The 14,803-nt window shown below is 44.8% G+C and overlaps 1 protein-coding gene across 3 annotated transcripts in view; it reads right to left on the bottom strand.

The window, feature by feature from the left end:
- Positions 1-14,803, bottom strand: part of LOC137645919 (vesicle transport protein SEC20-like) — a 96,532-nt gene that overhangs the window by 31,486 nt on the left and 50,243 nt on the right. For all 3 annotated transcript variants that reach the window (XM_068378966.1, XM_068378965.1, XM_068378967.1), the window contains exons 3-5: positions 14,513-14,626; positions 12,157-12,282; positions 1,182-1,371 (exon numbers count right to left, since the gene is read on the bottom strand). In XM_068378966.1, the coding sequence (XP_068235067.1) occupies positions 1,182-1,371; positions 12,157-12,282; positions 14,513-14,626 (430 nt within the window). The remainder of the gene's footprint in view (positions 1-1,181; positions 1,372-12,156; positions 12,283-14,512; positions 14,627-14,803) is intronic.

Below are 14,803 nucleotides of genomic sequence, written 5' to 3'. Positions count from 1 at the left end.
GGCCCAAGGACTCCATCAGGGAAAACTAACCCAGTGAGGAAAAGAAATAAGGAAATAAATATACTATATGAGAAGTTATGAACCATTAAAAAAAATATCTTATGAACAGTATCAACATCAAAATAGATCTTTTATAGATAAAACTAAAAAAAGACATATGTCAGCCTGTTCAACATAAAAACATTTGCTGCAAGTTTAAACTTTTGAACTTCCATCGATTCAACTACCCGATTAGGAAGATCATTCCACAACTTGGTCATAGCTGGAATAAAACTTCTAGAATACTGAGTAGTATTGAGCCTAATGATGGAGAAGGCATGACTATTAGAATCAATTGCATACAGAACCTAGTATTAAGCACAGGATTGCACTGTCCAGGAAGATCAAAATGTAAAGGATGGTCCGAATTATGAAAAATCTTATGTAACATGCATAACTAACCAATTAAACGACGGTACTAGAGCTTAATATCTAAATCAGGAATAAGAAATATAACAGCCCGTAAGTTCCTGTCCAACAAATTAAGATGAGAATCATCAGCTGAAGACCAGACAGGAGAATAATACTCGAAACAAGGTAGAATGAAAGAATTAAAACACTTCTTCAGAATGGATTGATCACTGAAAATCTTAAAAGACTTTCTCAATAAGCTAATTTTTTATGCAATTGAAGAAAACACAGACCTAATGTGCTTCTCAAAAGTAAACTTGCTGTTGAGAATCACACATAAAATTTTAAGTCATACAGAGTTACAGAAACCTTGTCAATGATGAGATCTGGATGTTGAGTAACTGTCCTTGGCCTACTTATAATCATACTTTGAGTTTTTTAGGCAGAAGGGAATCATCTTTGGAGTGTGAGGGATTTATAAAGGCCAGGTATATAGGCTTACATAAATAATGGAACTATTATAAAGCAAACCTATCTAAGCAAAAAAAAATTAAAATTTAATTTTTTTCCAATCCTAATCAGGTAATGCACTCAGAAATAAAAAAGAACCAGTGACTTGCTCGGTAAAATGAAAAAGCATGTATGGTAATTTCATAAGAGTATTAAATACACTTACAAAAATTAAAAAAAAAATATATAGAAATATAAAGCTTAAACATCCTTTTAACTTAAAAAACAACTACTTTACCAAAATATATACTAAAGACAACACAAGCAAAATAAAAACATACCTAATCTGTCCAGAGTTTTAGTGCTTTTCTCAGTGTTGTCTCTTATTAACCGAGTAACGGCCAAAAGATCATCTGATAGCTGTGAGGATTTCTTCAACATTGATTGCCTGTTCATTCGTTCTCTATGTCGAATTCCAGTTTCTTCTTCTCCTGTTGACTGACTATCAGTGAGTAGTTCATCTTTACTTTTCTGGAATGGAATGAATTACAATTAATTAAACTATCCATGTTAAAAAAAAGGGAAAGTAATTGAAAGAATAACAATTTATAATGTAAAATCTCATTCCCTGATTTGACTGTGACAGAATTTGGAAGGGTGTGTGAGAGAAGGAAGTTGAGAGGTAATGTGGGTAAGAGTAAGATTATGAGATGTACGAGAAGGGAGGCTGAATGTCATGTTGAATGGAGAGTAAGATTATGAGATGTACAAGAAGGGAAGGTGGTGCAAGGTTGAATGTCATGTTGAATGGAGAGTTACTTAAGGAGGTGGATCAGTTTAAATACTTGGGGTCTGTTGTTGCAGCAAATGGTGGAGTGGAAGCAGATGTACGTCAGAGAGTGAATGAAGGATGCAAAGTGTTGGGGGCAGTAAGGGAGTAGTAAAAAAAAAATAGAGGGTTGGGCATGAATGTAAAGAGAATTCTGTATGAGAAAGTGATTGTACCAACTGTGATGTATGGATCGGAGTTGTGGGGAATGAAAGTGACGGAGAAACAGACATTGAATGTGTTTGAGATGAAAATCTAAGGAGTATGACTAGTGTATCTTGAGTGGATAGGGTTAGGAAAGAAGTAGTGAGGGTGAGAACGGGTGTTAGAAATGAGTTAGCAGCTAGAGTGGATATGAATGTGTTGCGGTGGTTTTGCCATGTTGAGAGAATGGAAAATGGCCGTCAGCTAAAGAAGGTGATGAATGCAAGAGTTGATGGGAAAAGTACAAGAGGAAGGCCAAAGTTTGGGTGGATGGATGGAGTGAAGGAAGCTCTGGGTGATAGGAAGATAGATGTGAGAGAGGCAAGAGAGCGTGCTAGAAATAGGAATGAATGGTGAGCGATTGTGACGCAGTTCCGGTAGACCCTGCTGCTTCCTCCGGTGCCTTGGATGACCGCGGAGGTAGCAGCAGTAGGGGATTCAGTGTTATGAAGCTTCATCTGTGGTAGATAACGGGGGAGGGTGGGCTGTGGCACCCCTAGCAGTACCAGCCGAACTCGGTTGAGTCCCTTGTCAGGCTGGGAGGAACATGGAGAGGAGAGGTCCCCTTTTCTGTTTTATTTGTTTGATGTCGGCTACCCCCCAAAAATTGGGGAAAGTGCCTTGGTATATGTATGTATATACTGTTGAACTACAGTAATGCGCTGACTTATGTCATTAATTAATTCCAAGAGACCAGGCATAAATGACAAATTCGTAGATAATTTGTATTTTTCCTAACTATACAAACCTTAGCTATTTAATAGGGGTATTACTTTCGGCGTAGCTGAAATGACAAGCCATTAAAATTTAACGAGGGTTTACTAGCCACATCGCTTGTTAGCGGGGGTAGGGGAGAGTAGCTTGCTACCCCCCACCCTCACACACACCTGTGCTTGAGCTCACTTTGCTTGGAGGTAGGACTTCAAGGGGGATAGGGCTGGCGGGCAAGTTTGATTAAATAGCTAAGGTTTGTATAGTTAGGAAAAATACAAATTATCTACAAATTTGTCATTTGTTCCATAACTGACATACAAACCGTGCTATTTAATAGGAGTGACTCACCCATTAGGAAGGGTGGACGTCCCAGCCAGTACTGGCTTTTTTGGCTTTGCCTGAGGCTCGTTATTTGAGAGTGTCAGCACCCAAGAAATAAGGAGCCCCTGCACCTCGCTAGAACCTTGCTACGCAAGGACTGCGGACTACGCAAGCTGTGTGTGAAGGCATAACGAAGTGTGACTCGTCCTAGGAAGTTGATCTGAAGTTCTTTAGATGTTAACTTGTAGACTAGGACTGTCCCAATACCACCTCATCAGGGTATGGGGACATGACAGTATTAACTTAATACTAGGAACACAAGGAAACATGTTTACCTGCATTGGTTTGAGGTCAGCTATGCAGAGAACCCAAGATGCTGCTTTCCCCAAGAGAGGGGATGATGAAGAAACGAATAAGGGCCAGTCAAACTCTTTTCATTCATGCAGACTTAAAATCGGGTAACAATGCCCTCAACCTTCTGCTACTTGTCCAATAAGGAACCTGAGGTTTTAAACCAGCTGTTGTGCAGCCACCACAGGGCCGATAGAGAACGTATCGAGCCTCCTGTGGGTCACGTCTTGCAGGTAGTGGGCTGTGAAGGTTGTCCGACGCTTCCACACCCCAGCTTGAAGGACCTGCGTCACTGAAAAATTCTTTTTGAAGGCCAGGGACGTAGCTACGCCCAACATCATGTGCTCTAGGGCGACGTGATGGAGGAGGATCTGGATTCAGGGACAGATGAATCACCCTACGAATCCATGCCGAGATGGTGTTCTTGGTGACCCTCCTCTTAGTCCTCCCTGTGCTAACGAATAAGGCTGGCACATGAGGATGAACTGCAGCTGTTCTTTTAAGATATAGCCTCAAAACTCCTTACTGGGCACAGTAGGAGATGGTCTGGGTCATCTGTTACAGAACGGAGACTAGAAATCCGGAAGGAGTCGAATCGAGGATCCGCTACTCCACAATTCTGAGTCTTAGCAATGAACTCAGGGACGAATCTGAACGTTTCCTCCCCCCATCCCCTTGAATGGGCGATGTCATACGAGAGACCATGAAGTTCGCTAACACGCTTGGCCGAAGCCAAAGCTAGTAGGAACACCGTCTTCCAGGTTAGGTGGCAATCTGAAGCCTGGCGTAATGGTTCATAGGGAGGTCTCTTAAGAGACCTGAGAACTCAAAGCACATTCCATGGAGGAGGTCTCACTTCCGACTGAGGGCAGGTAAGTTCATAACTTCGTATGAGTAGGGAAAGTTCCAGCGAAGAAGAAATGTCCATTCCTTTGAGCCTGAAGGCTAGACTTAAGGCTGAGCGATAGCCTTTCACTGCCGAGACTGAAAGGCGCATTTCTTCCCGCAAATAAACAAAAGGAACTCCGCTATTGTTGGAATAGTGGCATCGAGTGGAGAGATACCCCTTCCACGACACCAACCACAGAAGACTTTCCACTTTGCCTGGTAGACAGCTGCGGATGACTTTCGCAGATGTCCAGACATCCTGACCGCAACTTGTTGCGAAAATCCTCTCTCTGCGAGGAGATGCTGGATAGTCTCCAGGCGTGAAGTCGTAGCGAAGCCACGGCTTTGTGGAAGATGTTGGCATGTGGTTGTTTGAGTAGATCGTGCCGTCGAGGGAGCTCTCTCGGTAGCTCCGTGAGGAGTTGCAGAAGGTCCGGAAACCATTCCGCGTGATGCATAGCAGAGCTATGAGGGTCATCGAAAGATTGGCCGATGTTCTGGTCTTGTTGAGCACCCTCCTCATCAGACAGAACGGGGGAAAGGCGTAAATGTCGATGTTGTCCCACCGTTGTTGGAGAGGCATCTTGCCAGAGAGCCTTGGGGTCTGGGACTGGGGAGTAGTACAGCGGAAGCTTGAAGTTCAGAGCTGTTGCAAACAGATCCACATTCGGAGAACCCCACAAAGTCAGGACTTTGTTGGCTACTAGATGATCCAAAGACCACTCGGTACTCACTATCTGAGACGCTCTGCTCAGATTGTCGGCGAGCACATCCCTCTTGCCTGGAATGAAACGAGCCGATAGCGGAATTGAGTGGACCTCAGCCCATCTCAGCATCTCTACTGCGAGATGGGATAGCTGCTTTGAAAAGGTACCTCCTTGTTTGTTGATGTAAGCCACTACTGTGGTGTTATCGCTCATCACTACCACAGAGTGACCCGCCAGGTACTGTTGGAACTGTTGAAGGGCCAGAAAGACGGCCTTTATCTCTAGAAGATTTATATGGAGGAACTTTTCTGATTCTGACCACAGGCCTGAGGTCGTGTGGTGCAGTACATGGGCCCCCACCCTTTTTTTGAGGCATCCAAAAACAGCATCAAATCCGGGGGGAGGACGAGAAGATCCATTCCTCTTCGTAGGTTCTCGTCTGTCACCCACCACTGGAGGTCCGTCCGTTCCGCAGGTCCCATAGGGATCATGATGTCCGGGGAATCGTAACCTTGTTTCCACCGGGACTTGAGCCGCCACTGGAGGGATCTCATCCTGAGGCGACCGTTGGGAACTAGACGAGCCAAAGAAGAAAGGTGACCGAGGAGACGTAACCACGATTGGGCTGGAAGTAATTCTCGTCTGAGAAAAGGGCTTGCGACCTTCCTCAGCCTTGCTATCCTGTCGTCTGATGGGAAGGCTTTGTGGAGATTGGTGTCTATAACCATGCCTAGATATACCAGTCTTTGAGTGGGAAGCAGAGAGGACTTCTCGAGATTTACCATGATCCCCAGATCCTGGCAAAGTCCCAGAAGTTTGTCCCGGTGTTGAAGAAGGGATGACACCGAGTCTGCTAGGATCAGCCAGTCGTCCAGATAACAGAGGAGACGGATGCCGCTCCTGTGTGCCCACGAAGATATTAGGGTGAACACTTTGGTGAAAACCTGCGGTGCTGTAGAGAGACAGAAACACAGCACCTTGAACTGGTACTCCTTGTTGTCTAGGCTGAATCTTAAGTACTTCCTTGAAGATGGATGGACTGGGATCTGGAAGTACGCGTCCTTCAGAGCCAGTGTACACTTGAAGTCTTGCGGTCTCACTGCTAGTCTGACCGTGTCTGCGGTCTCCATGCTGAACGGAGTTTGTTTGACAAACTTATTCTGAGCCGAGAGGTCGATGACTGGTCTCCAGCCTCCAGACGCCTTCTTTACAAGAAAGAGTCGACTGAAGAAGCCTGGGGACCCGTCGAAGACCTCTTGGAGGGCGCCTTTCTTCAACAGGGTCTGGACTTTTGCCCTAAGGGCTTGCCCATTTGCCAATCCCATGGCAAGGGAGCTCAATGACACTGGATTCGTTGTCAGGGGAGGTAAAGATGTTGTGAACGGGACGTGATATCCCTGACTGATTATGGAAATCGTCCAGGAATCGGCCTCGAGTTGCTGCCACTTGTCTGCGCAACTTTGTAGGCATTCCCCCACTGGTGGACATGCAGGGGGACTGCCAATCCTAGCGTTTGCGGCCTCGGCTGCTCCCTCTGGGATTCTTACCTCCTCTGGAGGACTTTTTGCCTTTAATTTCCTTGACAGGAAGGGGCTTAGACACCACTGTCTTCGCTGCTGCCGTCGGTTTTGTGGTCTTGATCGGACGGGACTGCTGGGGTGCTGGAGGCTTATAGGGCTTGAATGTCAAAGCCCTATGCAGGAAGGAGTCTTGGTGGGACTTCCTCCACCTCTCAGCGGCCTGTTCCACATCCTTAGGCTCAAACAAATTCGTTCCTTCTAAGGAAGAATGCCTGAGCCTATTTATCTCGGTGCTAGGGACCTTCTCATGGAACCTCTCAGCCACCGCATCCCAACGTTTCAGGATGGTGTTTGCCCACAAGTTCGAGACTTGGTGGGCCAGAAACTCGATCGTGCAAGTGCCTGAGAGGAGGAACGTCTCCATAGCTTTCCTGGTACGTTCTTTGGAGAAATCCTCAGAGCGTATCAGGATACCTAAGGTCCCTAACCAGATATCCAGCCACAAAGTGGCTTGCATAGCACACTTTGCAACCTTCTCCTGGTTAAGGATCTCGGTTGCCGAGAACGAGACCTGCCGGTTGGAGTGTCTCTCAATAGGGACGCCCCCGGTAAGCTCTTCCAACGAATGGTGGAGAGGAAGAGCTAAACAAGGCTCCTCCAAGATCTCGAAGTACCTCCTTTGGTGTACGCGAGGAGGTGGGAGAAGCTTGTTGCCGGCACTGGAACGGTTGGAGGAGGACAACTCAGAGCTGAACAGCAATCTTGTCCCTGGTACTCTTAACCCCGAGACTAAGGCAGAGCCGCACTGGCCTTATAGAGGGTTTTTGAGTGCCTAATACGCAGTCCAAGACTGTGTCTTTGCCCTCTCGAGGGGGAATCTCTGGGTCGGCAAACCCACTGAGAGCCCTCATAAGCGTCAGCACCTGCCAAAATGCATGCTCTGACTCTTGTAGTTCTCCTCCGGATGTTGGACTTGCAGCGAAGTCTCCTGTCCCCAAAGGCTCTTCTTGGGGAGATTCGCGGACATTCTCCGAGTAGCTAGCTGGCTCCATCCTAAGTCTTGTCGAGGATTTTGGTACCGTCTTCGAGTCCTTCGACTCCCTCCTGGGAGGAGTGTAGGACTCTAACATAGACGGTGGCAAGTTCTTTTCAGCCCCTACCCGGGAAGATTTTTCAACGCGAGGTGAGGTTTCATTCATTGGTGCGATGGGGGAACGTCTCACCTCACGTGACTCCCCTGAGGACGGGAAGTCCTCGTCCGACAGGGAAGGAGAAAAAGTCCTGGGGGGGTGAAGGAACCTACCTCAAAGGCCTGCAAGGAGTCAACTTAGCTCTCGGAGAAATCACCTCATCCGGAACTCCTCTTTTTCTCTTCAGAGGGATAGAGACAGCCAAGGATCTGTGCCCCAACTCAGAGAGAACAGGCTTGAAAGCCTGCATAACTGCTCTGATTAGCGGCCCAATCCATGCCTGTTGACTGACAGCAGCGCTGTCACACACTACCTCTGGAGGGATCCTGGACCTTTCTGGATGCTTCCCTTCCGCCGCAGTGCGCGCTGTTATGCGCTTGCGGGGAGGGGAATGCGGCGATGGCGACCTTGCCATGCGTTGTCCAGCAGCCTTGAGCGCGGGAGGGTATTGACACTCGCGCGGGGGTGCGTAATGGTGCTCGCGCGATGGAGAATACCAGGGGTCGCGCGCAGGAGAGTGATGGCGCGTAGGAGCACACGTGGGAGACTGGGTACACAGGAGAGCGCGCAGGAGACTGATTGTGCGCGCAGGATCAGGTCGTTGAACACGCGGGCGTGCGGGCGCACATCTAGTGGGCACGCGTCAGTATGGTGGCGCGCAACTGTAGGAGAGAATGGGTGCAGGCGGGCACGCGTATCCTCGCGGGCTCGAGAGGGTGACTGCGCATGAACGCGCGATGGCGAGCGCGCGATGGCGAGCGCGCGTATCCTCGCGGGCACGAGAGGGTGACTGCGCATGAACGCGCGATGGCGAGCGCTGGCGCGTAGGAGAAGTCTTCGACTTCCCAACAGTGCCAATATCCGAAGATCGTGGGCGCGCAGGAGAGGTCGCTGTGCATGGGCGCTGGCGAGTTGGAGAGCGCTGACACGTAGGAGAGCGGTGGCGGGCAGGAGGTTGATGGCGCGCAGGTGAGCGCTGACGTGCAGGTGAGCGGTGGCGCGCTACCTCAGGCAAAGCCTGGCGCGCATGTCCAACATGGCGCGTAAGGGACATATGCGCTCGATTGCGCATACGCCCTTGATGCCCCGTAACAGGGTTCGATGCCTGACGAGCATGTAAATCAGGTTTCGTAGGCGCGTAGCGCGCATCAGCTCTCAGGAACGGTGACGGCAGGTCAGTAGGTCTGTCGGGTGGAAGGTCAACGTGTCCTTTGCAAGGACGACCTTCCACCGAAGGGGATCGCGAACGATCCGCTGAGAGGTCCAGGACCATAGCAGGAACAGTCGGTGAATGCTGACGAGGCTCCTCTGCAGCGGACTGCAACGGAGATGGTGAACCAAAGAGGCGCCTCCTCACCGCAGGTGAAGGAAAGCCTCTCTGGCGAAGAGGAAGGCGAGCCTTGCAACGGATGCGCCCTCTGGGGGCCGTTGGATAAGCAAGCTGAAACTTCTGCAGTCCTCCGAAGAGGAGTCTTTGTAAGTGAACTCCCCCGAGGGGGAGAAACACCAGCAGAAGAGACTGTTAGACTTAGTTTCTCCCTCGTTGGTTGAGCAGAAACGGGAGAAACTAAGCCTTCAGCTACTGCGGGATGTGAAGAGGCAAAGGTATTAGGAGATACCGCATTGGATACCTCTGACACCACAACGTCGACAATTGACAGAGGATCAACCTCTGCCAAAGTCGGCGATTGCTTGACAGCGGCACCCAATCGGATGTAGTCAAGTAATGCTTCCTTGGAGGGTGAACCCTCGAGCCCCAAGAAAGACCAAAGCTGAAAAGGATTGGTTAATGACACATCCTCCCCTGGGGGAGAGGTGGAGCTGCCTCACTAAGGGAGTCAACGCCATCTCTCGAACCCCGAGTTTGGAAAACAGAACCATGGTCTACGCTACCACTCGACGATCTCTCGAAAGAGACCGCTCAAGTAGGAGCTTCAGAGGAGGTTTGGGCAACGGAAGAAGAGTCCTTGGGTTTTTCTCCTTCCAAAGAAACCTTTGAAGGAGAAAGATCCCGCTTGGACTTATTCTTACGTCGCCGAGAAAAGGTCTCCCACTGGGAGGTAGACCACTTCCTACACTCACCACACTTGTTATTACTTTCACACCGTTGACCTCTACAGTAAGGGGAAAGGGTAAGGGCGTGAGGGTCTGTCTCGACCGCCGACATGAATGTTCCGCAAGGGCGGTCAGGTAATTCACGACAGGTGCGCATACCTCGCACGGGCCAACTTCACACACAAACCTGTCAAAGAAAAAGCAAAAAAGCATTAATGGCTGCCAAGAGAGAGGCGAGGATGAGAGAGGACACGTCCGTCTACCATCCGAGCCGAGAGCAAAGTGAGCTCAAGCACAGGTGTGTGTGTGTGTGTGGGGGGGGGGACAAGCTACCCTCCCCTACCCCCCCAAATAGCGGTGTGGGTAGTAAACCCTCGTTAAATTTCAATGGCTCGTCATTTCAGCTACGCCGAAAGTAATACCCCTATTAAATAGCGTGGTTTGTATGTCAGTTACGGAACAACTTGATTTTCAGTGTAGGTCAGATTTTCAACATAGAACATGACTTATATATTCCCTATACAGTTGGGCCTCCTTATTCGAGGGGGTTAGATAACAGAGACAGGAGCAAAAATTGAGAACATGCAAATGCTTGCCACCCTGTAGTACATCAACTCATAACCTACCAACTCACTGACTATTACATACCTGCAGTTGATTAACCCAATATCATGATATTTTAGTTCATACTACTTTTCGGAGTAATTGTACATTATTAATACGACTTCAGTACATCATGCGCCCACATTAGGGCATACAACAAATTTCAATTATGAAAGTAATTTGTATTTTCCCAAGTAAACCAGCTGAGTCTAGACAGTGAGTCACGCCTAACCAAAAAACTCACAAAACCTTTACAAGTATACACAAAGTTTTCTTAGGTATAAATCTTCCATGGAAGAGAGTGAGGGATCAGGCAACGTCCTATCTTCCGTTAATCCTATTTCCTGCAATGTAGAAAGACTTGGGATCTAGACGGAATTTGTTTATTCCTATGATTTATTGAAGAGGCTCCCTGCTGGAACCTTTTCAATTCACAGAGAGGGAGGGAGTGCGAGGTAAACCCAAATTCTATTGGAGGAGACAATTGTTGGAAAAAAAAACTACTGTACTCTGGGTGATCTTCATCCATATTGGGATTAAATGTGAAAATCACCTCCATGAGTAACTGTAACCTGATAGTCACAACTCCTGAGGTCTATTGGTTAGTCCTGCCAGTTATAACTGTGTGAGCGCATGCGTTGGTGCATGTGTTTAGCTCCCACAAGCACTAGTCTCTTGTCAAAGGTAACTCACATTTGCACTTTAATAATAATGCTAGTAACATTTAGGTGAAGTAAACCACCTATTCTAGACTTCTATAGGCCTAAGTATATGCTAGAGATTTAGTAAGGGTAGTCCCTCCATGCACGCATTCATGTGTGCGTGCATGGCTATACCAGTGCATCTGAAGAAAACGCAAATACTCTGAAGAGCTAGCTTACTTCTGCAATAGCGAGCACCCAGAAGCAAACAAGTGCTCAGGTAGGAGTCCTGTGTTCACCTTGAGCGCATGTATCTAAGCGATTGCGTTTAGTGATACGTCCGGATGAGGCGTGGCTATTGTTGAGGCATGTCTGCACTGAGGTGCAAGTACATGAGACATCTGATGGGTGTATGGTAGAAGCTCATCTCTGTCCATCCCGCTGATGAAGAGGGGTCAGGCAAACACTGACTCGCAACCTTGCTGAGGGTTAAGAGTACTTCCTTGTCAAGGATCCTCAAGCAACTTGATCGCATACAAAGTCTGACGATTGGCAAGGAAAGTAATCAGCTTCCAATAAGTGGGGCTGAGAATGTTGAATCAACGGCAATCACTAGGATAACTGTTGCTTCTGTGCGTAAAGAAAGAAGGAAATAGAATTCCTTCGGAAAGGAGCCTGATCCTTTGACTTCAGTGGAGTCTAAAGTAATTCAAAGACAGTAAAATTGAAAATCTTGTGTTCACCTTTGGCCATCCTATAGAGTTGTGGGAGGTATGACAATTTAATCATGTCTCCAACTCAAGGACAATATCCTAATGCACAATAGCATCATGTAGGGAACAAAGTGCAAGAGTACCAATGAAAATGCAGTAAAAAGCTTGAAAATCTGTCATAGTCTCCAGCCAGTTGAAGAACGTCCATCTCAACTGACAGTTACTATCAAACTAACTACAGTATTTAGTGAGCAATTACCCAGCAGGTAACTAGCAGCCAACTGCCTACAGCTTGTTATAAAATTTTGACTCCCATATTACAGCTTCGTTGTTGTTATTCTCCTATGTAAAGAGTGAGGGTTTGTATTTGTGCTGGAACAATTGTGTGTTTGCATTACAGTAGTTGGAATTGGGATATGTCACCTTTAAAGGAGTTTTGGGAAGATTTAAAGTCTCCAAAAAATACACGATAAAGAGACCCTCTGTAGAATACAATACAATTCTTTACAGGATGCTAATATATGAGATTGTAAATTTCAAAAGTATTCTCTTATCATATAAAACTTTTCATAATTCTAACCTGGTTTATGGCCAGCTGTGATGCTAAAACTGCATTTCGGAAGGCTTTGTGGTTGTCCTGGAGCATTTTGTCACTTTTACTTACTTCATCATTCAATAAACATCGATCAGAGTCATTATCTTGCTCCTATGAGGGTAAAAAAAATTACAATTCATTAAATAATGTGACGATAACTATTCTAACTTAGTACAGTAAATGAACGTTCTATAATTCCCTCCTTTAAGGAAAAGATGTCATCCTCAGAATTTCAACATCGTACAAAGTAATGCTCATATGTAATAACAAGAAGTACAATTATTACATTCCTAGTTACTATAGTTGGAATGAAGGGATATGTGAATAAAGAATTACTTACCATCTTAGACAACATTTTTGTTCTTTCAAATGTTGAAACCTCTCAGGAGAGGTATGCCACTAAATCCTTATCAATAAGGTCTTAGTAAACAGAATACTGTACTCAAGTTCTTAAGGTTTTTCATCAGCTTTCCTCTTTGCCTAGAGGTACAATATGACTGGCTAGAAATTTATGGCCAAATCCTAACCAAAACGTTCAAGAAATTTCAAATATTGTACTGTATGTGTCTAGAAACTTCATGATTCAGAAAATTCCATATCATACCATTTGCCATTCAAATTCCTGACAACAATCATTAATAATTTCACAATAATGGCTGTAACTTTAAAATATTTATATTGCTTCATATTCTAGTTTCTTGTAAGATAAAATCCTTAGCTGTGCCTTTTCCTTCCTAAATCTATGACAATCCTAAGGTATTTAAGTTTAAGGGAATATTATAAAATATTATCTAACTCTGCCTCAAGGAACTAAAGCACTGCAAATGTGAGGGTTCTTAAAAATACACAAATAATAGATAATCCATCTTCTGATTGATGTTAACAAAATTATCAGGCTAGCCAAGTCTTCAGTAACAGTAATAGATACATCACAAATAATGAAGTTCCCCTTTCCACCTATTTAAAAATTGATCCAAGTCCCTCTGCCCCTCTCAACCCACCCACCATATGTTGTCATATGTTGTTGAATTAATACCAGTAATCTCATTTCTCAAAATTCCACATTTGTCTATGTCCAAATTAGAATGTTTTACTTATTTCCATAATTGAATAATTTTCACAACTCTGATATAAGATTTTCTCAATTTTTTCATGTTTAGGCTCATGTAGAAACTACATTTGATTTCTCTTTCTATAATTTTCCCATCACTGTTTGTGAATGAATGCCACATAGCATTTCCCTATAAACAGATAATTATTCATTCAGTACAGCTAGTGTCAGTTTAGAGCAGAGATTGAGATTTTAATAAATTGTCTAGCCTTTCTTTTGCCAACATAGTATGGAAAAAAAACTATACTTGGCTTATTATTTTGCAGTGTTTAATTTCTTTGCTATACTGTATTCGTATAGTAGCACCTGAATTTAACAGACATTGAATGTCTTTCCTCCCAACAAGTAACAAAGTCAAGTAACCAATAAAGACCCAGTGGTATAATTCATAAGATACCACATAACCAATGCTTATACACAAAATTAATACAATATAGAATATATAATACTACAAGTTTTAAAAAATATTTTCTCTTTTTCCTAGCTATAATCTGAGTCATTTAAATGTGTTACTCCTAATGTCCATTTTCTATGACCAGACAATAAAAAAGAAAAATTAAGTCCAATTGTAACTATAATAGGTTAGTTGGCAACTCCACAGATTAGCAGCGTTACATGATGCTGTAATGCAAGCTCCACTCTATCCTGGTCAAGGACTTGTGGGGTGGTGGAGGCGGGACCTTTTCTTAAATGACTCGGGCAGTCGGCGGAGGGAGTGCAAAGTCTGAACATGTTTCAGCATCTCTCAGGGGACGCCTTTCCCATTCACGGGTTAGGTTTTCTCCTCAGTGGTCTCCTTCAGAGCTGACGACAACGCACTCCCTTGTTTCAACAAATTTATATCTTTAATTAAAACCACCTTGAATAAGATTTAAAAGACCTAAAATAACATAAAAAATACACTACTGTTTCTTATATGGTTACTGATTGTTAAGAGGATAAATGTCTCGATAAATGGAAATAACACAGAGCTTAAGTCTGTTTACAAGTACAGTATGCTCATTTTACCAACATTCAAACAGGATTAGGAGAATGAATATTGGCACATAACAATATCAATCTGTACTAAAATAACCTCTTAAAATACATACAGCATTGCATCTATGAAGCCCTGAATGTACCAAGATAAAAATGAGAAACCAAATTAAAAAGGAATTCCCTACCAAGAATATTCTATTTGCAAGCTTAAATATAACATAACTGGAATAACGTACTAAATGTTATACTAACAACAGCAAGACGTCTCAATTCTTCAATCTGTTCTCTTAACTGAGTAATCCGTGCTCGTACTAAAGAACCAAGTTCATCCAACTCAATCTGGGAACCATCATGTTCTCGTATCTCCTGAAAGTAAAAGGAAATGATACAATAAAAATCTTTTATGAATAAGTCTTTCTTAAGCTAGTAACATAACCTTATAAATTTGTGTTCCATAGCAAACACATTATTTTTATATAGCCAACTGGGCATCAGTACACAATTCTAAGTTTCTCACTTCACATAATATAAAGAGTATGTTCA

Source organism: Palaemon carinicauda, chromosome 8 (genome assembly GCF_036898095.1).
Source record: "Palaemon carinicauda isolate YSFRI2023 chromosome 8, ASM3689809v2, whole genome shotgun sequence".
Lineage (NCBI taxonomy): Eukaryota > Metazoa > Arthropoda > Malacostraca > Decapoda > Palaemonidae > Palaemon > Palaemon carinicauda.
This window is presented reverse-complemented; position numbering and strand designations above follow the sequence as displayed.